The sequence below is a fragment of the Sebastes umbrosus genome, chromosome 2 (assembly GCF_015220745.1).
Source record: "Sebastes umbrosus isolate fSebUmb1 chromosome 2, fSebUmb1.pri, whole genome shotgun sequence".
Lineage (NCBI taxonomy): Eukaryota > Metazoa > Chordata > Actinopteri > Perciformes > Sebastidae > Sebastes > Sebastes umbrosus.
The window spans coordinates 4,365,943-4,389,371 of record NC_051270.1 but is presented as its reverse complement, the minus strand read 5'-3'; the positions used below and the strand labels follow the sequence as shown (position 1 = coordinate 4,389,371).

The following is a 23,429-nucleotide window of genomic DNA, read 5'->3' as shown; positions in this document are numbered from 1 at the left end:
TGACCTGAAACTAAGAATTGTTGTGTTTTTGTTTGCTTAAAATGAGCTGACGAATGAATGCGTTAACTTTGACTGCCCTAATTTAATCTCAAAATTAAAACAAACATGGTTATGGTTAAAAGTTATATAGTCTTGCTTTAATGTTACTAGGCTAGAAAATCTGTGGTTCATGGCTTCAATGAGATGTTCATGTCTGAGGTGCTCTCAATCTGCTCTCTGTTCCCTCGGTCCCATGCAGAACGTGGTGATGCTGATGAGCGACTTTGTGGACTGGCTGATCCCGGACATCCCCAAGGACATCAGCCTCCAGATGCACAAAGAGAAGATCCTCATGGTGGAGCTCTTCATGAAGGAGGAGCAGGGCAAAAGGCTCGCGGCACGGGACAACCACAACCTGGACAACTGCACCACCCCGTCGTCGGCCAATCAGAGCCCGCGACAGCCCCGCTCGCGGTCGTCCGTCTCGCACGCGGTGGGCTGGGAAAATGAGCGCAAGCAGCAACGAGGGAACACAGCGCCTGAATACAAACTGTAAAGGAGTTAACTGGCTGCTTAAAGCGAGCTGTTAAAAGTTATCACATTAACACATGATCACTTCTTCATAATCAGCGAAGCTTTTTGCTGCGTTCATGTTGTTACGTTGTTGGACCGAGACATCAGAATTCCTTCACCTTAGGGCCTCTTTTTAACACTTCTCCCATGTTAAGAATTTACAGACACTCTTAGTCCATTAACCAATAAATCCAGCAACTAGTTAGACAACACTCACAGGATTCAGGATCACAAAATATTATTTATTGGATGTACTGTCTTTGAAGGGAACAAGCCATTAGATTCACTTGACTCTGGGATGATGTCATCATTCAGGGAGTCTGAGAAAACAGTGCCAAACTCCACCTGCAACCTAATATGAATCATATTTTCGAGCGGTATGTTCATACCCGCCTCCCTCTTTCCCACGGGACTTGAATGCAGCTTTTTGTATTGAAGACAGCCTCCGTCCAAATGGTCCCGCTGAGAAGAATTTCCTCCTGATATCTCACCAGTACAAACGGAGATCCTCCCTCCTGCCATCAATGTATAAAAGCTCAAATAGGCCTTTTTTTCTTCTTTTTTTTGCACAATTTCATACAACTGCAGGAATTTCTTGATGTACTTTTTGAATATGCAACATGGTCAAGCACATGTGCTTTGGTTGTCGGGGATGTACAGCGAGGTTTTTTGGAAGACCTTCTGCGTGAAGCGGCCTGTTGATTTGTACTATTCTCTCTCTCGAGCATTATTTTTGCTCATTTGTTTTTGAACTTTTTGAATATGAACAAACTGCCTAACAGTGCTCGGTGGCATTATTATTCCTAGAAGCACAAGTCACAGTTATTATCCATTCCAATGAACTGGAACTTCCAAAAAGCTGCAATTTGGTAAGATTTTACAGCACAAACACAAAGTGATGTCATGCTCCGTCTCGCCGCGCTGAGATGCTGAACTGTAGATACTTCCTGTATGTCATGTTAACGCTGACCAAACTCTGGTAAAGAGAGAAATGTTTTACACACATGAGGTCAAAATGAAAATAATTAAGTGTTTCTTAAAGCTGATATTTTTTTTTTGGCCACTTGGGGGCAGCAGAACAAGCTGAAAACACAACACGGATATATAAAACTACCATTAGCAAACTATTATTCACACACCCACATACTTGCCATCCATGAGACCTTAAAAAAGGGAGGATTTCAAAACGAAAGCAGGAGTTTCCTGCATATTCTGGTGACTTTTAAAGAATGAAAATACCAAAATAATCGTCATTTTGTATTTAGTTTTTGCTCCTGCTTGAGTATTTCTTTTTCTTAGTTCTCTCCATTTCTCTCTCCATCTCTCACTCACTGAATGTCCTTTAAGACACAACGCGACAACGGCACCACTGCGCTCTGAAACCCGTTATCACCAACGGCTTGCGTCATGCCACGACGGCTTTTCGCTGCGTCGTGCAAAGCCCAACTTTGGTTCAAACTTGTCGTGCAGCAAACAGCTCTCTTCCGCCTGGAAACGACATTTGGTGTAGCTGTATTGTCGTCCGGGTGGAAACAGTAAAGCTTATACGCTCTGTACAGTGCCAGAAACAAGTTGTGATAATGAAAAAGAAAAAAAAGATGTGAAAATTGGTAGAAAAACGGGAGAATTGTGACACAATCGGGAGGGTTGGCAAGTATGCATCCAACACAGAGCACCATTAGGAATCATTTTGAGTGTCTCTGCCACACAGTCAAGTTTTTACTGTCCTTTTACTGACATTTTCTCTGGTTTTGATTAACTTGTTCTAAGCTAACTGATAACTTTATCTGTCTGCTGTTTGGTCGTGTACAGTGGGTTTATCAGAGAAATCATCGACCTGCTGCTGGAAACAAGGTTGATGCAGTCGACAAGTTTGCGGGCTGTTAAACCAAAACAATGGGCTGCAGGACGCTAAAAAAAATGCCCCGTAGAGCTGAGAAGAGCTGCAGAATCTGACTCTGTGGGTTTGTCACTACAAGCAACACCTTTTACACTACACATAGTAATGTGGTCCATCGTTATTAATATATTTTTAATGGTTAGCTGCTATAATCAACAGGACTCCAAATGAATGTTGCTCTGTGTCTGCTGGCTTTTTTTTGCCACTGACAGGCTCAGATTGTTATTATAAGTGTCGGACAACATTATGGAACAGAGAAATAAACCTTTTTCTATTTCGCTTGATCCAGTCTGTTTGTTATTGTGTCATGTGACTTGTCATCGGAAGACAACTGTGGAAACATGAGTGAGAGTTGGAGAAAGGAGGTCCGGTGTTGTCAGACTTTGTTGTGTTGGAGTACAGAAAGCGTTGCTTAGTGTCATGGCTGAATACTTAGATGATGTCAGACACTTATAATAACAATCTGAGCCTGTCAGTGGCAAAACAAGAACTTTTAGTGGATGTAAATTGACAGATGTGATTACATTACAGCTCATTTAGCGGCTGCCATCTGCAGCATTTTTGCTCAATACTGGACCAATTTAAAAAAATGTTGCCCCTATTAGTCAGTTAGACACAAAAACATGGTGAAATAGGTTGAAAAATACCGAAGTTACCCTTTAAAAAGTGCTGACATGTCCATGTTGTGTTCTCAGCTTGTGTCTGCTGCCCCCCAGTGGCCACAAAAAATCAGTTAATGCAAGTTTAAATAACTGCAAACAAACTCTCTGTTCACAGGAAGAGAGTCCAGCATTTAATCTTTTAGCCTCACTTGTTCATTTGGTGGATCATCTATAAAGCTTACTGCCGTTTACTGATGTCACCTTACAGAGTTCCTTCAGACCAAATTCATCACTTTTGAACCACCGATGGGGAAATGTTGGCTTAAATGCAGCTTTTAAAGAGCCCAGAAGATGACGAGTAAATGTGTTTCGTTTCACTGATTAAAACCGTAAAATCCATTTGCATATCGTTAGAGGGTTTTGATGAGTCGAGTACGCCACAGGTGTGCTGATAGATTTAAGGTTGTGCACTGAAAATGGAGCGTAATGTACTCATGTTTAAAGTGTAGTGGTATAAGTATGTGCATACAATGTCAGAAATCTTGGAACAAATGGATAGCAATGATTCTGCGTTTGTTTTTGTTTTTTTAAAGTGGGAGTTTTCAGCTTCTTCTTGACAACTCTGGAAAGCAGCGCCAGCGTCTTGCTCAAGGGCACCACAGTGACTCTCTTACCCTGCCTTATATCCTCCCAGCTGCCCCAGGGATCCCCTAAACGATCTACTATTTAATAGGTTTCATACAAAGGGGATGCGGTAAAAACCAGGAAACACTCTTTCTATATTATTATCTTGCCTTATATTAACCGTATCAATTCATTCGGCATTTTCCCTAAAGCTGCAACTCCTTTAACTATTCAAGCACAAAGACTGAATAATATTTTGTTTTGTATTTGTCAAACTGCAAAATGTGGGAGCGACTGGATGCCAATTTGAGGAAATGTGCTGTGGACTGAAATGTGCAGCCACATGTACATGTCTACTACACTCATCGACGTGTCAAATCCTGCCCCCTGCTGTACATATATTAAACTACCCCAGATTTAACCCCTCAACCCAGACTGAGAGAATGTATTATTCTTTATTTTTCAGAGATGTTTAATCACTTTTAGGTCAAAATGTTGTAGATGATTTTTGCTAATTCCATGAAAATGCATTTCTAAGTGCATTTAATGTGTTAAAAGGGTTTTATCAGCCCACAGGGGACCACTGATCTGTCAACTAGAGACGGTTTATCTTCATTTTAATTCATTACTTAATGTAGAAACAGTCAATATGGACCTATATTTGGCTGTATGTGGAAAACATCTTCCACTACAGACCGCAAAGACATTTTTATCACAATAGACTTCTTTCGGGGATGTGACTTGCTCTTTTGAGCAAAGACTGCACATTTTATTTTGACCAAAATCTTCTACTCTGTGTGTCAGTAGGGTTAGCGTTGATATTAAGTAATAGATTACTGCCACAGGGCTGCGGAGCCGCCTGTGTTAGTTATAACGTGATGTCACATGTGAAGACCCCCCCCCAATGTCCCTCATGAGATGTCCTTCTGTCGCCATGTTGTATTTACAGCATCAATAAAACAAGTTGTGACATGCTAATATCTATAATAATATATGTCAAAGCACATTTCATGTGTGAGTGTATATGCATGTATAATAACCGGTTTGTCCGTCTCTGATATTTTGAGTCTTTATATTTTTTTGTTTAAACTAACTGCAAATAAATGAGAGATGAACTGCTATTGAAAAAATCCCTGCTTTTTACTTTATTTTGGTTTAATTATGAATTGCAAATTTGTATGGAGGACGGAACCTAAATAAAAAATTAATTAATAAATAAATGATTCAATAAATAAATATGTCATTAAATGCAGCAAAAATAATATTAAGAATAAATGTAGCCATTATTTAATTGATTGATAAAATGGGACATAAATTTATTGATTTCTTTTTTAATTAGCTTTTTTATTTAAGTATTTATTTTTATTAATTCCCTTATTTATTTACTCTTCTTGAATTTCCCTCGGGATCTATAAAGTTATTATCTATCTATCCCTTTTGTTTAATTTTCCCTTTTATTTATTTAAAAAAATAATTTAAAAAAAATACATAAATAAATAAAGGGGAAACCAAACAAATTGAATTAAACATATATATATATATATATATAAAAAGTTCTTTTTTAAAATAAATCTAGAAAAAAAGCCAAAAAAGCCCCAAAAAATGAAAATAATAACATAAAACATACATAAAGATTAATTAATTCATATTTTGCATAGGAAAAGTTACAAATATATGCTTTGTAATAAAAAGAAATTTGTAGATGTTCAAGTATAAAGGCTTATTTACCACAAGTTATTAACACTATATTGTAGTGTGTAGAGCGCTCGATGAGACTTTGCACTCTGGTGACTTTTAAAGAATAAAAATAACAACGTTTTTATTAGTTATTAAAAAAAGTTATTAAAAAAGAAAAAGTTAACAAAGTTATTAAGTACACTGCAACAGCATTTTTATGATAAATATGCCTACAGTTAATTCTCAGGAAACAATATTAATTGATTTATTTTTTTATTTTTTTATTAATTAATTAATTAATTAATTATTATTTTTTTATTGTATTTTTATATATTGTACAAATTTGTTTATATTTCAAAGCATGTATATGTACTGCATATTTTCCTATGCAAAATGTTAATTAATCTGTATGTATGTTTTATGTTATTAATTTCGTGATTGTTGGCTTTCTTTATTACTTTTTTATCATTATTTTTTATATATATATTTTTTTTACCACTTAATTTTGAATCATCATTCCCTGTGTAGATATGTTTTGATACATTATTTTGTCTAGGCAGTGGGCGAGTAGGAGAAGGTGAAAATGTTCAATGTCAAATATTTGTGAACTATGCCCTTTTTCTTTAAAGAAATAGAAATTAGAAATCCTCCCTATTTTTAAGGTCTCAAGGTTGGCAGGTATATGTACGTCATCCAGGTGTGACTGAACGCAGGTAGGAACCGAACAAGACGTGACCAGTTTAAAGTATCAGCATACTCAGACCCATCTTGAGGAATTTCCCCGGAACCTGTGAATGAGTTAAACTGCAAACTCAACAGAGACGCTGAAGTGAAAGTAAAAGTGAAAGGTTTCCTAGTTCAGACTGACCGTTTGTCTCGGTGTGAACTTGTATAGTAAACATGAGCTCTAAACTGTTTAGCAGCGTTCTGCTGGAGATTTCTAACCAGCTGTCACCCAAGGAGCTGGAAGACCTCAAGTTTCTGTGTCGGGACCTCGGTAAGAAAATCCTGGAGGACATCACCAGCGGGACAGGACTGTTCCAGGTCCTGACGGAGAGAAGCCAACTGGGAGCCGACAACATTGACTATCTGTCCGGACTCCTCTTAGACATCAACCGACTTGACCTCTCCAACAAGTTAAACGATTATAGTCAGTCTGGATTTACCGACAACAACCAACCGGACCAGGAGGAGAGAGGTATGAAGCACACACACAGGGGCGGTGTTAACTGTTTAAGGAAGTTACTTCTACCACTACTAGCCTATTAGGCCTACTACCACTACCACTAGACTACATACTAAAACAATACTAGTAACTAACTAACTCATGCAGTTTTATACAACAGTCCTTAAGCCTTAATCTAGTTTCGGAGGCTGAAGTGTGAGGTAGGGGAGACCGGGGTCAAATGTGTGAGAAACATGTTTTAGTTTTGATGTCATTACTCAAAAATCTCTTGAGCTATAAATACATTTTTTATGTAGGTAACTTGTATTTATGTTCTACTTGTTATCAGTCATCAGATGTTTTTATTAGGGCTGGGGACAGCGGTGCCGGAATGGGTTTTGAAGTGGGGGGGTTGTTGGTTGCACCTCAGACCCTCTAGTCCGGGGTCATGCTCCCCCAAAAGAAAATGTTAAACATTTTATTGTGAAATGCATCAATCTGGAGCACTTTGAGAGCAAAATTTGTTGGACATTGGACGGGCCTTTTGCCTAAATTAGCCAATTTAATGTTCCTGATTGTCCCAGTAGCTGCTGAATCTACCTACTGGACTAGATATCCTAATTTGGGAAACAAATCTTTATGCAAAACATAAACTGCAACTAATCCAACACCCTCCCCAGACCAGTATAGGTAGAATATTATTATCAATGTCTCCTCCTCCTCCTTCGTCAGACAAACTGGACATTGCCACAGACGTGATCGCTGGGAGGCTGGGAACAAGGGATTGGCGTAAACTGGGCCGCAAACTGGGTTTGAACGATGTCAAGCTGGAGTCCATCTCGAAGAGGCATCCCACCGAACAGGAGGAAACGACGAGGGCGATGCTTAAGGAGTGGAGGAAGAGTCGAGAAGCCGAGGCCCGAACAGAGGAGCTGATAGAAGCCCTGAGAGCCTGCAATTTAAACGAGACGGCTGACAGAGTGGTGGAGAAACTCCCACCCCCCTGATGTTGGCGGAGATTTACAGACTGAGATGAACTCTGGGAATGAAAACAAGAGCTGTGATTAACCTTCAAGGAAAGAAATTAACTATCAAGAAAGTTATACGTACATACATACATAAAATTATGACACTTCCTGAGTGTCATAAAACATGCTAATATTGTTTATGTTTCCTGTTTTTATCTGAAGATGAAGACAAAGAAATTATCTCATTGACGTTCTGATTCATCAAATAATGATAATTCAGTTAAAGGGACTGTTTGTAACTTCTTACACGTATAAATCATTGCGGGTCAGACAAGACTCCAACACAAACTACACGGAAGCACCAAAACCGCAAAGTTCTACCTAGTGAAGCCCGTCTTGTAAAACAGTGTTGGCCGTGGTCAGAAGACACAGGGCAGACCGTAGCTTTGGTCTCCAGGACCGGAGTCTCTGCTGTACTCTGCTCCTCTGCCTGTCTGCCTTCACTCACACACCGCGCTCGTTCTCGCTCAGCTCGCTCCACCTCTCACGTGCATGCGCGCACACTCCACACTGCAGAAGAGTTAGTTTAGCTCTGAGAATATCTAGTGAATGTTCAGTGGACGTTTGTGCAGAAATAACTGCTGCAGCTCCTCCAGACCAACAGAGGTTTCCCGTGTCTTGTGAAGTGACGGAGCTCCGCAGAGAGAAACGTTATCGTCTCCGACCAAAACTCCGGTGTCTCCCCTGTTCCCTCCGACCGCGGTCGGGAGGCTGAGGCAGGAAAAGCCAACACTAGGATCAGCATTGATTCATGGAGAGACCTTCGTCTGGTCAGCTAACATTACTGCCTAGCAGCTGAATTATAGAGTGATATTGTGGTTTTAGCTGACATGTGTCGCCTCACTGTTTTGAGCGATGCTCGTTCATGTCTAGCGAGCACAAGTGCGAGCAACAGGATGCTGACTTTCGTTGACTTAACGGCCACAGCTGTTAACAAGCAATTTCTGATTCTTACAAATAGTCCCTTTAACCGTATCAATTCATTCGGCATTTTCCCTAAAGCTGCAACTCCTTTAACTATTCAAGCACAAAGACTGAATAATATTTTGTTTTGTATTTGTCAAACTGCAAAATGTGGGAGCGACTGGATGCCAATTTGAAGAAATGTGCTGTTGACTGAAATGTGCAGCCACATGTACATGTCTACTACACTCATCGACATGTGTCAAATCCTGCCCTCTGCTGTACATATATTAAACTACCCCAGATTTAAAGCCCTCAACCCAGACTGAGAGAATGTATTATTCTTTATTTTTCAGAGATGTTTAATCACTTTTAGGTCAAAATGTTGTAGATGATTTTTGCTAATTCCATGAAAATGCATTTCTAAGTGCATTTAATGTGTTGAAAGGGTTTTATCAGCCCACAGGGGACCACTGATCTGTCAACTAGAGACGGTTTATCTTCATTTTAATTCATTACTTATACCGTCAATATGGACCTATATTTGGCTGTATGTGGAAAACATCTTCCACTACAGACCGCAAAGACATTTTTATCACAATAGACTTCTTTCTGGGATGTGACCTGCTCTTTTGAGCAAAGACTGCACATTTTATTTTGACCAAAATCTGTGTCAGTAGGGTTAGCGTTGATATTAAGTAATAGATTACTGCCACAGGTGTTTAGTTTATATATTGTAATGGCAATTTTCATATCTGCAGTTTAACACTGTACCTTTAGATAATCTCAGGGCCTCACATGTTCAACTTCGTCACCATAGGACAGTGACCTGACATTTTAGTTCTCTGTAACTGCAAACAACAGATTGCTGAAATACTTGTTATGTCTTGTGATGCTCTGTTGTCTGCTGTGTGCTGACGCATTGATACACTTTCTATCCTTCTCTTCTTTTCTTCTTTGCACTTATCTTCATGTTATGCTTTAAATGTATAAATACTGACTACTCTTTGTATTCGGGGCTCACTTGCCACAGTCCACAACAGGTGGCTGTGCTCGTGAGTCCATCTGCAGATGCTTTAGTTATTAATGTATGCCTTTTTATTAAATTCACTGAAAGACAAGTTGTTACGTTGGTTTGTGTCTTGTTTTAACAGAAACTGCCACCACAATATATATATATATATATTATCTATATATATTTATATATATAGATAATATATATATATATATATATTTATATATATAGATAATATATATATATATATATTATCTATATATAGATAATATATATATATATATATATTTATATATATAGATAATATATATATATATATATATTTATCTATATAGATAATATATATATATATATTATCTATATAGATAATATATATATATATATTTATATATATAGATAATATATATATATATAATTTATATATATATCAATTTGTTTAATTTCCCCTTTATTTATTTATGTTGTTTTTTTTATTCATTTTTGAAATAAATAAAAGGGAAAATTCAACAAGAGTAAATAAATAAGGGAATTAATACAATAAAATAAAATTAAAAAAGCAAATTAAAACAGAAATCAATCAATTTATGTCCCATTTTATCGATTAGTTAATTAATTAATGGCTACTTTTCTTAACAAAATATTATTTAAAAAAAATTAAAAAAAATAAGGAGACAAAGTCTCTGAAACTCAAATATGAGAAGAAACCCAACCTATTTTTAATGACTCAAGGTTGGCAGGTATATAAATTATGTGACGTCATCCAGCTGTGACTGAACGCACGCAGGTATGAACCGAACAAGACGTGACCAGTTTACAGGCTCAGCTCACTGAGACTCAGAGACTCAGAGACTCAGAGACTCAGAGACGCGGAAGTGAAAGTAAAAGTGAAGTGTTTCCTAGTTCAGACAGGTCGGTGTCTCGGTGTCTCGGTGTTTAGGTGTTTAGTTGAGTTTAGTAACCATGAGCTGTAAACCGTTTAACAGCGTCCTGCTGGAGATCTCTAACGAGCTGACAGGCAAACAGCTGACGGACCTGAAGTTTCTGTGTCAGGACCTCGGGATCGGTAAGAGAACCCTGGAAAGCATCGACACCGGAACCAGACTGTTCCAGGTTCTCACAGAGAGACGTCTTCTGACAGCCGACAACACCGAGACTCTGTCCGGACTCCTCTCAAACATCAAGCGACCAGACCTCTCAGACAAGTTAAACGGTTTCAGTCCGTCTGGATCCACCGACAACAACCAACCGGAGCAGGAGGAGAGAGGTAGGAAGCACACACACACACACAGCACAGTGGAGCAACAAGTTACTACCACTACCACTAGACTACATACTAAAACAACACCACTAACTCACTAACTCACTCATGCAGTCTTATAAAACAGTCCTGAAGCCTAAATCTAGTTTTGGAGGCTGTAGTGTGACGTAGGGGAGACCAGGGGCAAATGTAACATGTTTTAGTTGTGACGTCATTAAAGCCCTCCTCCAGTGTATTTCATATTTTTTTATTTAAAGGGACTGTTTGTAACTTTTTACACGTATAAATCTACCGGGTCGGTTTCCCATGCGCGCTCGCGTGTGGCCGGAGTCTCTGCTCCTCTGCCTGCTTGCCTTCACTCACACAGCACGCGCGTTCTCGCTCCACCTTACATTTATGCGCGCTCACTCCACACTGCAGAAGAGTTAGTTTAGCTCTGATAATATGTAGTGAATGTACAGTGGACATTTGTGCAGAAATAACTGCTGCAGCTCCTCCAGACCAACAGAGGTTTCCCGTGTCTTGTGAAGTGACGGGGCTCCGCAGAGAGAAACGTTGTCGTCTCCGACCGAGTGCCGGTGTCTTCCTCCGGCTGCGGTCGGAGACGATAACGTTCCTCTTCCTGCTTCAGCCCCAGAGGGTGAAGAAGGAAAAGCCAACACTAGGATCAGCATTGATTCATGGAGAGATCTTCGTCTGGTCAGCTAACATTACTGCCAAGCAGGTGAAATACAGAGTGATATTGTGGTTTTAGCTGACGTGTGTCGCCTCACTGTGTTGAGCGATGCTCGTTCATGTCTATGTAGAGCGAGCACAAGCGTGAGCAACAGGACGCTGACTTTCGTTGACTTAACGGCCACAGGTGTCGCTGTTAACCATTTCTGATTCTTACAAACAGTCCCTTTAAAGGTCCCATATCATGCTCATTTTCAGGTTCATACTTGTATTTTGTGTTTCTACTAGAACATGTTTACATGCTGTAATGTTAAAAAAAAAACCTTTATTTTTCTCATACTCTCCATCTGAATATACCTGTATTCACCCTCTGTCTGAAACGCTCCGTTTTAGTGCATTTCATCGGAATTGCAATGGAATTGCGTTGCTAGGCAACAGTTTGGGTCCATGTTTACTTCCTGTCACGATGTTATTCGAAAACACTGCAACAGGAAATAAACTGGGACACATTTAGAATGTTTACGTTTAAAACCGTGTAATGGTCTAAATATTGTATATTTGTGACATCACAAATGGACAGAAATCTTAACGGCTTGTTTCAAACGCACAATTTCTGAATACGGGCTCTGTGTATTTCTCCGTATATTGACCGTTTTGGTAGTTTAACAGTATTTATAAAGCACTTAAACCTGCTTTATAATATAAAAGACATGAAAATCTCACTTTTTACAATAGGGGACTTTTAATCTAGTTTTGGAGGCTGTATTGTCAGGTAGGGGAGACCTGGGGCAAGTTTAACATGTTTTAGTTTTGATGTAATTATTCAAAAACCTCCTGAGCTATAAATACAATTTTTATGGAGGTAACTTTTGAATTAGTTTTGAATAAGGGGGCCAGTTTTGGATGATGTAATACAGTGTTAACTGTGACTGTGAGGGGTGCACCTCAGACCCTCTAGGGAGGTCGGGGGGCATGCTTCCCCCAGAAGAAAATTTTAAACAGCACCGGTTCGATGCGCCCGGCAAGGGCCAGCCCACCAGTTGAGAAGTGTAAAAATATTTTGGGTTCATTATGATCAACTCTCTTCTCGCTGATTGCAAAATGTGTATAAATATATCACTCTTTTATTGAGGCATCAACATCACGTTTACGCACTTTTGTTGAAAAAAACGTAAATAAAGGCTTCAGTTCAGGCTACGGTTACGTGAGACTCAGCTGAGACAGAGGCGTGCAGAAAGCTGCTGACAAGATTAAAATGAGAGCAAATCTGTAGAGTAAAAACACGTCTGACACCCTCCGGTCTGGACGTGCACGGACTGAGTGGCGGGGAATTATTGAAACGTCTTTTTTTACTGTTTTTTGATTTTCAGCGTGTATGTAGTCAGAGATGTCTTGAAGTCAAATATGTTAGTAATTGCCAGGAATTTTTTTTTGTTTTTTTTGGAACAGCTAAATATGTAACAGCTGACTTTTAGCTCAACATATCCAGAGAGGAAGTTGGATGGGCCTTTTTCCTAAATTACCAATTTAATATTCCTGATTGTCCCCGATTAGATTTCATAATTTGGGAAACAAATCTTTATGCAAAACATTAACTGCAAATATTCAAACACCTTCCCCAGACCAGTAGATAGAATATTATCATCAATGTCTCCTCCTCCTCCGTCAGACAAACTGGACACTGCCACAGACGTGATCGCAGAGAACCTGGGAAGGTCTTGGCGTAAACTGGGTCGCAAACTGGGTTTGAACGACGTCAAGCTGGACTCCATCTCCAAGAGGCATCCCACCGAACTGGAGGAAACGACGAGGGAGATGCTGAAAGAGTGGAGGAAGAGTCGAAAAGCCGAGGCCCGAGCGGAGGACCTGATAGGAGCGCTGAGAGCCTGCCAGTTCAACCTGACGGCTGATAAAGTGGAGGAACGACTCCAAACCCCCTGATGCTGGCGGAGATTTACAGACTGAGATAAACTCTGGGAATAAAATCAAGAGCTGTGATTAACCTTCAAGAAAAGAAATTAACTATCAAGAAAGTTATACATACATAAAATTATGCAAAAAAACATTTTTTGATCAAATAAATCAGCAATAAGGGTTTTAGGTTGATCACAGATAAAGGCAGGAGTCTGACCATTCAAGGCTTTAAAAATGAATGAGCAGTAAAATCTTCTAAACCTCACAGGTAACCAGTGAAGGGCAGCAAGGACGTGGTCACTTCTCATAATTCAGATGATTTAAAGGAACAGTTGGACATTTTGGGAAATCCACTTTGTTTGGTTTCTGGTGGAGAGTTACTTTTGTTAAATTATTAAATTCATGTTTTTACATATTGGTTTTGATTAAACAAACAAGACACAACATGTTATTTAGTGAGCTTTAGTGGTGCTGGCAGGCACAACCAGGCACAGCTGTTTCCCTTTCGCTTCATATTTTACAGATATTTGATCTTCTCATCTAACTTTCTGCCAGATAATGAATAAGCATATTATCTAAAATGTCAAACTATTCCTTTTAAGATGATGTTTTTTTGACTCAGAATAAAAAAAATAGGAATGAATTGTAATACTACAAGGGGAATTGCTTTATTTTCAAATCAGAAGCCATCAAACTGTTTACATTGATGATTGATTTTTTTTTCATGTGAGAATAAAATGAGACGGTATTTGAAGTGAAGTGTCTCACTAACATCTCCAGAATGTGTTCTTTGTCATTTAACAGTCAGACAGCAATCAGTGTTCAATGCTTGTGAAGTTTGCGGGTTTAATTGTTACAGGACAACCCAGACTGCCATCGGTAGCCTCATCTGCTCCATCGGTGTCATGCTCTGATGTCATCAGGATGGCAGGTCAAAGGTTGCGTGCAGTTTCTGCAGGAGAAATGCATTAAGGGTCATCAAAGGAACCTTTTTGGAAGGATAATTATAGTCATTTTTGATCAATATTGAGCTGAATATTGGGGTAATTTAGCAGTAATTCCAAAGATATTTCAAATAGGTTACTTGCTAATTATCACCTAATTACCATGAAATTTGCGAACATATAAAATGAAGTGTTACCGTGGTCTTCAACGGTTTTGTACATTTGCCTTCCATCCAGCTAAGCCACAGTATACTTACAGCACTTGTACAGCCTGTTCAGCCTATCGATGTCATTCTGGCTCATCTGGGTGGCCTGGCCGAAGGAGATGTTGCTGTTGGGAATGGGCTCCATGGTGGGACGGTTGTTCTTGGAGAAGGCGTACCTGGAGAATCACAGACACCATAATGCAAAGCGGGTTGAGCTTTAGTTTGAAGGAAACAATCCCTGATAACTTCTGATGATTTTATGTGATACTGTTTCAAACGCTGCTTCTGTGGTAATAGTCAGAAACTCACAAAGAAACACTGGAAAGTCAGAAAATCTTCACAATCGCTGTTGGCAAGTATGCTGTTGTGTTTTAAATAAATAAAATGACACAAACACGAAGTTATCCATACCTCTCATATTGCATGACAGAGTTGTAGTCATAAGGAGTTCCCTGGTTCAGAGTGGCAATTTTGTCGAAGTTGTACGCCATGCCTGCAGAGAAGAGAGAAAATATATGTAAAATCACAGACATTCACCGTTTTAAATAAGGCTGGGACGATACACCTTATCTCCCGATTCGATACTATCACGACACTTGGGTGCCGATCCGATATGTATTGCGTTTTTTAAGTACTGCAATTTGATATTGCGATTTATTCCGATTATTTTTGTTAACTTTTTTAACAATAGACTATGAGAAAAAGTCAAATCATACACTTCCAACACTTGATTTTCTTATCAGTTAGCTTCAGAGCTCCCTCCTCTCTTAAATATTTGATTCATTCAGGTTTAACTCAAACAATGAGACTGCCTATAAGGCTACTTTAAAAAACACAATACAAGTCACAGTGAAACTGTCTAACCATCGATGATGTTTTCCCAGCGCACCCTGATGTGGTTGTCCCTGTCGGAGCGAGTCTGTTCGTGGTTGAAGCCGAGGGCGTGGAGCAGCTCGTGCTGCACGGTGCTGTGGTACAGGCAGCCCTGACGGGCCAGAGACACCGTCTGACCTCCACCCACACGGCCCACATAGGAGTAGCAGCTGTTGACACATAATCAGAGAGCAGTTTTTTAGAAATCATATAAGATATCACCACATGCTCTGATCCTTATAGAACAACAGTGTTTTCATTTGTAGTGCATTCAGATCTTTTCTATTCAAACATGAATATTCTGTATTTTCTACTTATTCTACAAGTCACAGGTCTAGCAAAGATAGTCGTCTAAAAACATGCACTTCCTGTAGTTTTACGTAAATTAATCTGTGTTTCATTAAATGAAAGGGAGGACTGAGATGCTTTAAAGCTGCAATAGGCAACAAGATAGAGGTTTTATCCATGTACGACTGAGGCACGAGACTGCACACCTTCTTTTGGTTATCATCACTTCCGGTAGTTGGGACAGATGTGTGGTTTCACCTATTTTTACCTGTCCACTTGGACCACAGGAGTTAGAGACAAAGATGGTGAGATAGGCTTGGATATTTTCTGTTGACCGTCACTTCACGTTTAGTTATTCCAGTTAGCCTTATTGTTTGTAAATCCTTTCATTTAATAAACAGTTAAACGCATCAGGACGTGTTGGAACAAGTCGCACAGTGAAGAGCGTACTTCAGCCTCTTAGCGGCTTTTTAATTGATAGTAGTCACTACTACACCTGCCGTTGAGTTGTGTGAACCTGCAGCCGGACCCTTACCCGTTCCTGGACTCGATGCTCAGCCACTCATGATCTCCGTTCTGGTAGGGTCTGAAGCGGATGCAGGAAACTGAAGAGAAAGACTCCAGTCCACGAGTGATGATGGATCTCTCACGAGAGGCTGGCAGGACAGATATGGCAGGTTGAGAATATCTGCAGCAGTTGAGCTTTAGCCTGACATTCATTTATGTTGTGTAATTGAGCTAATAGGCTACACTGTGGTTCTATATTTTTAGTAGGAACATTATTATTTTTGGACTGTCGCAGCATTAAGGTGTGAGTGTCACTTTAACGGTGTAATAAGTGCAATAGTGGAATCGAGTGTCTGATGTAAAACCAGAGATTGAAATTGGGTTTTATTGTCTTGCCATGATGGCCTTGAGGTGGTGGAAGTATTGAGATCCTTTAATTAAAATAAAAGTTGCATTCAAATTCTGACTTATATTTAGAAGTATTATCAGTAAATGTAGGCCTACTATAATTAAAGGTGCTACATGTGAGATTGGGAGCATTTCTATTGCAATCGCCAGAAGTAAAAAGCTAATGTGGCGCACCTTAGACAGTATGAACACATTTAAATGATAAAATTGAGAGTAATAGTTTGACTTATCATTTCGGGTCATTTTGTGCATTTATGTTGTACATTCATCTGCATTATGGAGTGATTATACGGTTTTGGAGAAGAAGTAGTGAGGCGGAACGTTCGTGTTCACTTCCGCTGTTTCCTCAGCAACAATACGGAAGTAAACGAGATGCACCGTGTCTTCATTGCTCCTGTTCTACCTGCTTCATACAAGTCGGTAAACTGTAAACAAAATAAGTTAATTTTGGGTCTAATGTGGCCTGACAATAGTATGGTGTCTCTCAGGGCTCCTGCACACTATGAATGTCTCGGGTAATTGTTTACCGATGAGTTTATTGAGTCATATGCTCATTATTATAATTGACTGAAAGTTGTAAATTGAATGTAGGTTTGTTAGTTACTCCAAAGTATGTTCATGTTCCTGTAACGCAGCATTTTCTTGTTTAATACATTTCTGTGGCCTGTAATTATTACAGAAGCGTAATGTGTCAAATGTGGCATATTTAAAGGGGCATTGTGTACCACTTCTGAATTGCACTAAATGAGAATAGTGTTAATACTGTTTAAACTAGTTGAATGCTGTGGGTGGAAAAAGTATTCTAAGTACTAAAGATGTTTTTGGAATATAAAAGTGAATGGAAATGGATGTGTATCACAGAAAGAGTAACTGACTGGGATATTTATTGATGTATTGTATTACATACAATACTGTATTGTATGTAACAAAACTTTAAAATCTATTAAGATAGTGTTAACCACAGACCTTATTTCAGGCATCTAACTAAAAACCCATTGACTTCCAGGCAAGGGAGTGCTAAAACTCATTTCTGGGTTTTAGAACTCCTTCCTGTAGCACTCTATACACTAATGAAAACATAGTATACATATAATATTTAATTTCTGCTAATAGATCTCCTGACATCCAACATACTGCCCCTTTAAATAGGCCTAATAACAAAGAAGCAGTCTCATGTGGTTGTACAAAAAAAAGTGACTATAAAGTCAAATGTATCTTGTCCCTATGAGAATAAATCTAAATAAAAGAATCAGTGCTCACAGTAGTCGTTGGTGATGTAGTAGGGGATGTAGACCTTCCCATCGGAATACTTCTGCCACAGGCAGCCTCTGGAGGTGCAGGGATCAGCGTTTCTGTCGGCATCAGACCTGACAGCGATGTCACCTCCGATCAGGGCGGGCTCGTCAAAGTCAGGGGCTGGCGTGAGTTTGATTCACACAGCAGGTTAGAAATGAATGATTTGTTGTACCGTTCTCGCATTATGGTTGGTGCTAGTTTTTCAGACTCAGTTTTACAGGTCAATGGTGACATTACATACTGTACTGTTGTTGTGTATGTGACATTTTAGTCGTACATTAAAATGTGTTTTTGGTGTAGCAACCCATGCTTGCAACACAAAATGTTGCATTCAGTTTTTTATTAACTTATCCTACAATATGGCCACTACAACATGGTTAAGGTTAGGTTGGATAAGAAAAGCTCTACTTACTGCGGTCCCTGTTGGCTCTCTCCAGCAGCTCACCAACAGAAAGCTCTTTGGCTGTGACCTCCTCAATGGTAGCAACCTCTGAACAACACAATATGATACTGTATGACCTGTGCAATCATCATTTTGAATATTAAAGCTTATAATTAGATCAGAATCACTGTCACTGCAAATGCACGAAAAGGAGATTGTAAAGCAGGTATAGAAAATAAAGAACGGAATTCTACTGGTGAGTTTTTATTTAAAGCTGGATAACGAGAGGTTATAACTTCGTTCTTACCTTCCTGTAGTCGCCCACAGTGACATGGAAAAGAAGAGCAAAATATTATTGAAGCTCATTCAGTCAAAGACAGAATACTAATCAACTCTACATGCTATGATGTAGTGAAACCTCCAGCTTTATGAAATGTTTTTGGTGCTGACGATTTGTTTGATGAAATAAAAATATTTCTATGAATCCCTGATATGTTAAATAAAGAAGGAAATAATTCTATTGATGTAAAAAATAATAATTGCATATATGATTTAAACCCAACTCATTGTTATAAAATGTAAAATAAACTGTTTTTATTTCATAATGGCATTTTCCACAATGACACTTTTTATGTCATAATGTCACTTTTTATGTCATGAGCTTCTCTTATGATGTAAAAACTGCCATAAAAGTGATATTACGACGTAAAAAGTGACATCATCATGTAAAAAGTGACATAAAAGTGACATCAAGACATGTAAAGGGACATTATGATGTAAAAAGTACCATAAAAGTGCCAGTATTACATAAAAAGTGACATTATGAAATAAAAAAATGACAAAAAATAAAGTGTCATTGGGAAAAATGCCACTGCATATATATATATATATATATATATATATGTCGTCATTGTAAATGAGAATTGGTTCTCAATTGACTGGTTAAATAAAGGTAAAATAAAATAAATAAATAAAATCCTGTAATATTTTACCTCAGCCCAGGAAGAGGACACAAGCAGCAGGCTCACGAGAGACCAAGAGAAAACCAACATGGCTGCAACAGATCTGTAATAACCAGATAGAATAAAGAATGAAGAAGATGAGGAGGAGGGAGATGAAGAGAAAACATAATTAAATAGAAAGAAAAGAAGATACAAACATTTTTTTTTTCTAAAAAGTATGTCATCATAAATATATATTCTATTTAGGTTATATTACTATGCATGCAAAATACCAATGTAACAAGCCAGATGCTTTAAATGTCACCTGAGCCACTGACACTGTGAGTATGAACGATGAAGGACGTCGTGGTAAAGGAAGACGGGGTTCTTACCTGAAAGCCTGAAGAGAGAATGAGTGTCTCGCTGTTACCCACTGAGTTTTTATCCTCTTCAGGTTCTCAAGAACTAATAAACAACATGATGTATCAAAATGTGCAAACAAGACAGCACACCTTTATCACTAAATGGAAACTCTTGAGTCCATGCCACCTGTGTGAAATGTTGCGTCTGTCCCAGGTGTGTCGGTGGGTGTGTGCATGGAGTTGGCTACAGTTCTGCCTTTCTCTGTGCAACTACAGAAATAGTTCTACAGTTCAATCAAGGCCATGGACAAGCCAACAAAATACGTAGACACTCAAACACGCACATAGACTTACCTTTTTTCCGTGACGTTCAGCAAAACTTTTAGCAACGTATTTTTCAAAATAAAACTACTTAGTTAGGTTTAGAAATAGATCGACTTGGTTAAACTTAGGCAACAAACTACTTAGTTAGGTTTAGGAATATATTGTGTTTTGGATTAAATAACACCATAAGTGCCGTAACTTAAGTACAGAAGTTACGTGACAAATAAATCAACTTTGACTTGTGGTTTCACACGGGACACGAACACCAGACTCCTGGGTTAAAGTTCTGTGTTTTTTGGGACATTTAGGGAACTTGTGACATCAGTAGTTCTGCTATTGTACTGATTCATGTATAATATCCTCATCAGCATTTTCACCTTATCCTCCCCCGACACTTATATGTTATGTTGGAGAGCTGACACAGTTTGAAACATCTGTCACAAAAACACACTCCCCTGCTCTTATCAGTGTGGGACATTCAACACACTGCTGTAGATATGAACCCACCCACAGCTGGAAACTGTGACAAGGCCAGGCACACAAATACTGTATGTAGCAGACATGTAGTGTAGTGTGTGCACTGTTCATTCAGTCTACAGCTCATATGCCTGATATATCAACACATATCTCAATATCTCCATTGATATATATTGTGCTTTCTATTCATTGTGACTCCATAGGAATTAAGCACTTTCCAAAATGCTGATTTGAACCCTGTGAGAACCACAATAGACCAGTTTTTGTCTTTTTCAGGGGGGTATTGTTTTTTGGGGGGGGAGATAGCAGGTCAACAGTAGATGTCACATAGAAGTGGTGAACATCATCTGAAAGCTGGGAACCTGGAGATTAATTTGAGATGCAGCTCATCAGAAATAAACATGAATGAATTAATTAATTATTTAAATTAATTGTGAAAGTGCATAAGGGTTTAGAACATTATGATAGAAGTATATGATGGTCATTCCCATGCTCACACATTTGTGGCTAAATTTAACCATTATTTACCACTCAAGAATTGATCAAAATGATCAATAATCCCTCAAAACACGACACTCAGTCATGTTTCTGTCCCTTCATCTGGATGTTTTTGGTCTTGCTTATTTGAGGATATACAGTGGGACAAAGCTTATATAATATATATATATATATATATATATATATATATATTATATATATAAACAGCCACAGACAGTCCATATGCTGGTGTGGCGCACCACTATTATGTATTCATATTATTTCTTTATATTAATCTTGTCTCTAGGTGGAGGCTTCAGATAAGCCCAGTGGGGTTTTTTGCCTCTTTCTGCACTGTATATTATTCATTTATTTTTTTGTTATGTCATATAGTCTTAAATTGTGCAAAACAAATAAACAAACAAAATAAACCTTAGACAGTGTGACCACATTTAAATGATAAAATTGTGAGTAATAATTTGATTAATAATTTTGGTTCGTTTTTGTGCATTTATGTTTATACATTAATTTATTTTCCTTGCATTATGGAGTGATTATAGAGTTTTGGAGCAGAAGTAGTGAGGCGGAACGTTCGTGTTCACCTCAGTTGCTCCGGGGTTCCGGTGACAGAGCGCCTACTTCCGGTGTTTCCTCAGAAACTGGAAGTGAACAAGACGCACCGTGTCTTCACTGCTCCTGTTCTCCCTGCTCCATACAGGCCGGTTAACTGTAAATAAACCATCACTATTGATGGTATAAAGTCAGGCTTTATTAACGAGATGTTTCTCTAAATGTTTGTTTTGATTTTGATGCTTAAAAGACCAAAATAAGTTCAGTCCGTCCTGGCAAAGTGTCCGCGTTGTGACGCCATTTTGGCTCTAACGGGGCCTGACAATAGTATGGTGTCTCCAAATCAGGTAAAAGAGGTGTCATTTAAGTTGATCCACAGATTCTATCCAGTGAAACATTTCTTACAGTAATTAAAGAGTGACATATAGATGTAAATTGTTCCTTCTGTGAATCACATCCTGAAACTTGCTCTCATTTTTTCTGGTCCTGTAAATTTACATGTGAATTGTGGAAAGATGTCAATAATTTTATACTTGTTAACTTTTTTTCAGATTTTGCACTGTACTATAGAAATATTATATTTTGTTGCTATAATTACAGTGACAAAGACAGTAATGCATTTTTTCTTTTAAATGTAATTTTAATTCTTGTGAAGTTCCACATTCACAAGTAAATTTACCAAAAAAAAAAACAATTTTTTTTTATTTATGAAAGAAATGAAATTATATCTGTCAACAATTTCTTCCTCACAAAACAAAAAAAAGCAATGAAAACAATGAATGTATGCAATATCTTTAATTTTTTTAAGTGAAATTATTGTCATACTCTCGCATGGTCTTTTTTATTATTATCTACTAATTTATTTATTTATTTTTATTGTGTGTTTTATTATTTTACGTTTGTTTTGTTTCATTTCTGTTGTCCTTTTATGTTTGACACAGCTCTTTGTTTATGTTTTCGCTATGCTTCTTTTGTATGTAAATGTTTTTAATGTTTTCTGCTGTTACTATGTATACTTTAATTTTGAAATAAAAAAAAAAAAAATAGTATGGTGTCTCTCAGGGCTCCTGCACACTGTGAATGTTTCGTATAATTGTTTACTGATTTCAAAGGGGTCCCTTGACCTCTGACCTCAAGATATGTGAATGAAAATGGGTTCTATGGGTACCCACGAGTCTCCCCTTTACAGACATGCCCACTTTATGATAATCACATGCAGTTTGGTGCAAAAACATGCAGTATAAATGTGTTATTTTCGCCTATTCTAAAAATATGTATCTGAATATTTCTGTATACTGGGGTCCCTAAACAGTCTTGGATTTACATAAATTGGGTATCACTGTAAAGCTGAGACTCTTGTGGATCCAATAAGCCCAACTGTATTCATGTGTGATGATGTTAGTCCCCATAGGAGCCATTTCATTGTAGTGAGATCATTTTTTTTTTAATTTGACCTCGCTGTATAAAATGACCTGTGGTGACCTCTAGGATAATCACAGCCTCATGAAACTTTACATCCACAAACTAGAGACCTAGAGCATTCAGAGGATGGATGGCCTTCCTAGCTAGATTGGCAATAAGGGGGTTTCTGAGCAGTTTACACAACAGAAGTGCTCGCCATCCAATCGCCGAAAAATGCAACTCTTGCAGAAATCTCAAAATGTCTAAACCTTTTGATAACAAATCACAGCATGGCTTTTTCTATGGTGTTCCTCAAGGTCTTGGTGTCTTAATGCGGTATTTTAGAGGGATTGTTATTATTATTTGAGTGGAAAAAAATTGTTATAACAAATCTGTGTAACAGATGTTATAAACCCCAAAATTGCTGCATCAATTTATGAGACATAATCAAGCTTGGGGATAACCATCATATACTTATATCATAATGTTCTGAACCCTAATACACTTTTACAATCAATTTTATATAATTACTTAATTAATTAATTCATATTTTATTTCTGGTTAATGACTAGAACAACTTGACACACAGTGCTGAGTGCTGCTCATACAGAGGCTTTCAAACAGTCCAGGGGCAATATCAGTTACTCCAGTGCAATCTTC

The 23,429-nt window shown here is 38.2% G+C and overlaps 4 protein-coding genes and 1 long non-coding RNA gene across 9 annotated transcripts in view; 3 read left to right on the top strand and 2 right to left on the bottom strand.

Annotated features, from left to right (window-relative positions):
* The window catches only part of LOC119502507 (anoctamin-1-like), an 80,948-nt gene extending 76,149 nt beyond the window's left edge, over window positions 1-4,799 (top strand). For all 4 annotated transcript variants that reach the window (XM_037793550.1, XM_037793559.1, XM_037793577.1 and 1 more), the window contains one exon: window positions 239-4,799. In XM_037793550.1, coding sequence (XP_037649478.1) covers window positions 239-535 — 297 coding nt within the window. In that variant the 3' untranslated portion in view covers window positions 536-4,799. The remainder of the gene's footprint in view (window positions 1-238) is intronic.
* LOC119502591 lies at window positions 4,198-9,157 on the bottom strand. Its single transcript, XR_005210118.1, has 2 exons — window positions 8,990-9,157; window positions 4,198-4,333 (listed from the first exon to the last, which is right to left on the bottom strand). It is a non-coding gene; the product is annotated as an uncharacterized LOC119502591 (long non-coding RNA).
* LOC119502578 (FAS-associated death domain protein-like) lies at window positions 6,066-7,679 on the top strand. Its single transcript, XM_037793647.1, has 2 exons — window positions 6,066-6,553; window positions 7,253-7,679. Exons 1-2 carry the CDS (start codon window positions 6,256-6,258, stop codon window positions 7,525-7,527), a joined length of 573 nt encoding a protein of 190 aa, XP_037649575.1. The 5' UTR covers window positions 6,066-6,255; the 3' UTR covers window positions 7,528-7,679.
* Window positions 6,105-14,095, top strand: LOC119502567 (FAS-associated death domain protein-like). The gene is made up of 3 exons (XM_037793635.1): window positions 6,105-6,171; window positions 10,326-10,730; window positions 13,069-14,095. Exons 2-3 carry the CDS (start codon window positions 10,427-10,429, stop codon window positions 13,338-13,340), a joined length of 576 nt encoding a protein of 191 aa, XP_037649563.1. The 5' UTR covers window positions 6,105-6,171; window positions 10,326-10,426; the 3' UTR covers window positions 13,341-14,095.
* On the bottom strand, window positions 13,960-19,607 carry LOC119502545 (low choriolytic enzyme-like). Of its 2 annotated transcripts, none has more exons than XM_037793612.1 (10): window positions 19,551-19,607; window positions 19,210-19,282; window positions 18,525-18,528; window positions 18,248-18,325; window positions 17,800-17,955; window positions 16,160-16,280; window positions 15,328-15,506; window positions 14,875-14,956; window positions 14,515-14,639; window positions 13,960-14,265 (listed from the first exon to the last, which is right to left on the bottom strand). In XM_037793612.1, coding segments are annotated over exons 2-10 (807 nt in total). In that variant the 5' UTR covers window positions 19,270-19,282; window positions 19,551-19,607; the 3' UTR covers window positions 13,960-14,263. The 2 variants fall into 2 exon arrangements, with proteins under 2 accessions (XP_037649540.1, XP_037649532.1); XM_037793604.1 differs by having other exon boundaries at window positions 19,484-19,558.
* Between the last annotated feature and the right edge of the window lie 3,822 nt (window positions 19,608-23,429).

Coding starts and splice junctions, on each gene's coding strand:
- LOC119502578 (XM_037793647.1), top strand. CDS start 6,256: ATGAGCTCTAAACTGTTTAGCAGCGTTCTGCTGGAGATTTCTAACCAG. Junction 6,554..7,252: donor ACCGGACCAGGAGGAGAGAG/GTATGAAGCACA, acceptor CTCCTTCGTCAG/ACAAACTGGACATTGCCACA.
- LOC119502567 (XM_037793635.1), top strand. CDS start 10,427: ATGAGCTGTAAACCGTTTAACAGCGTCCTGCTGGAGATCTCTAACGAG. Junction 10,731..13,068: donor ACCGGAGCAGGAGGAGAGAG/GTAGGAAGCACA, acceptor CTCCTCCGTCAG/ACAAACTGGACACTGCCACA.
- LOC119502545 (XM_037793612.1), bottom strand. CDS start 19,269: ATGTTGGTTTTCTCTTGGTCTCTCGTGAGCCTGCTGCTTGTGTCCTCT. Junction 17,956..18,247: donor GAGAGCCAACAGGGACCGCA/GTAAGTAGAGCT, acceptor AACTCACGCCAG/CCCCTGACTTTGACGAGCCC. Junction 16,281..17,799: donor CTACATCACCAACGACTACT/GTGAGCACTGAT, acceptor CTGTCCTGCCAG/CCTCTCGTGAGAGATCCATC.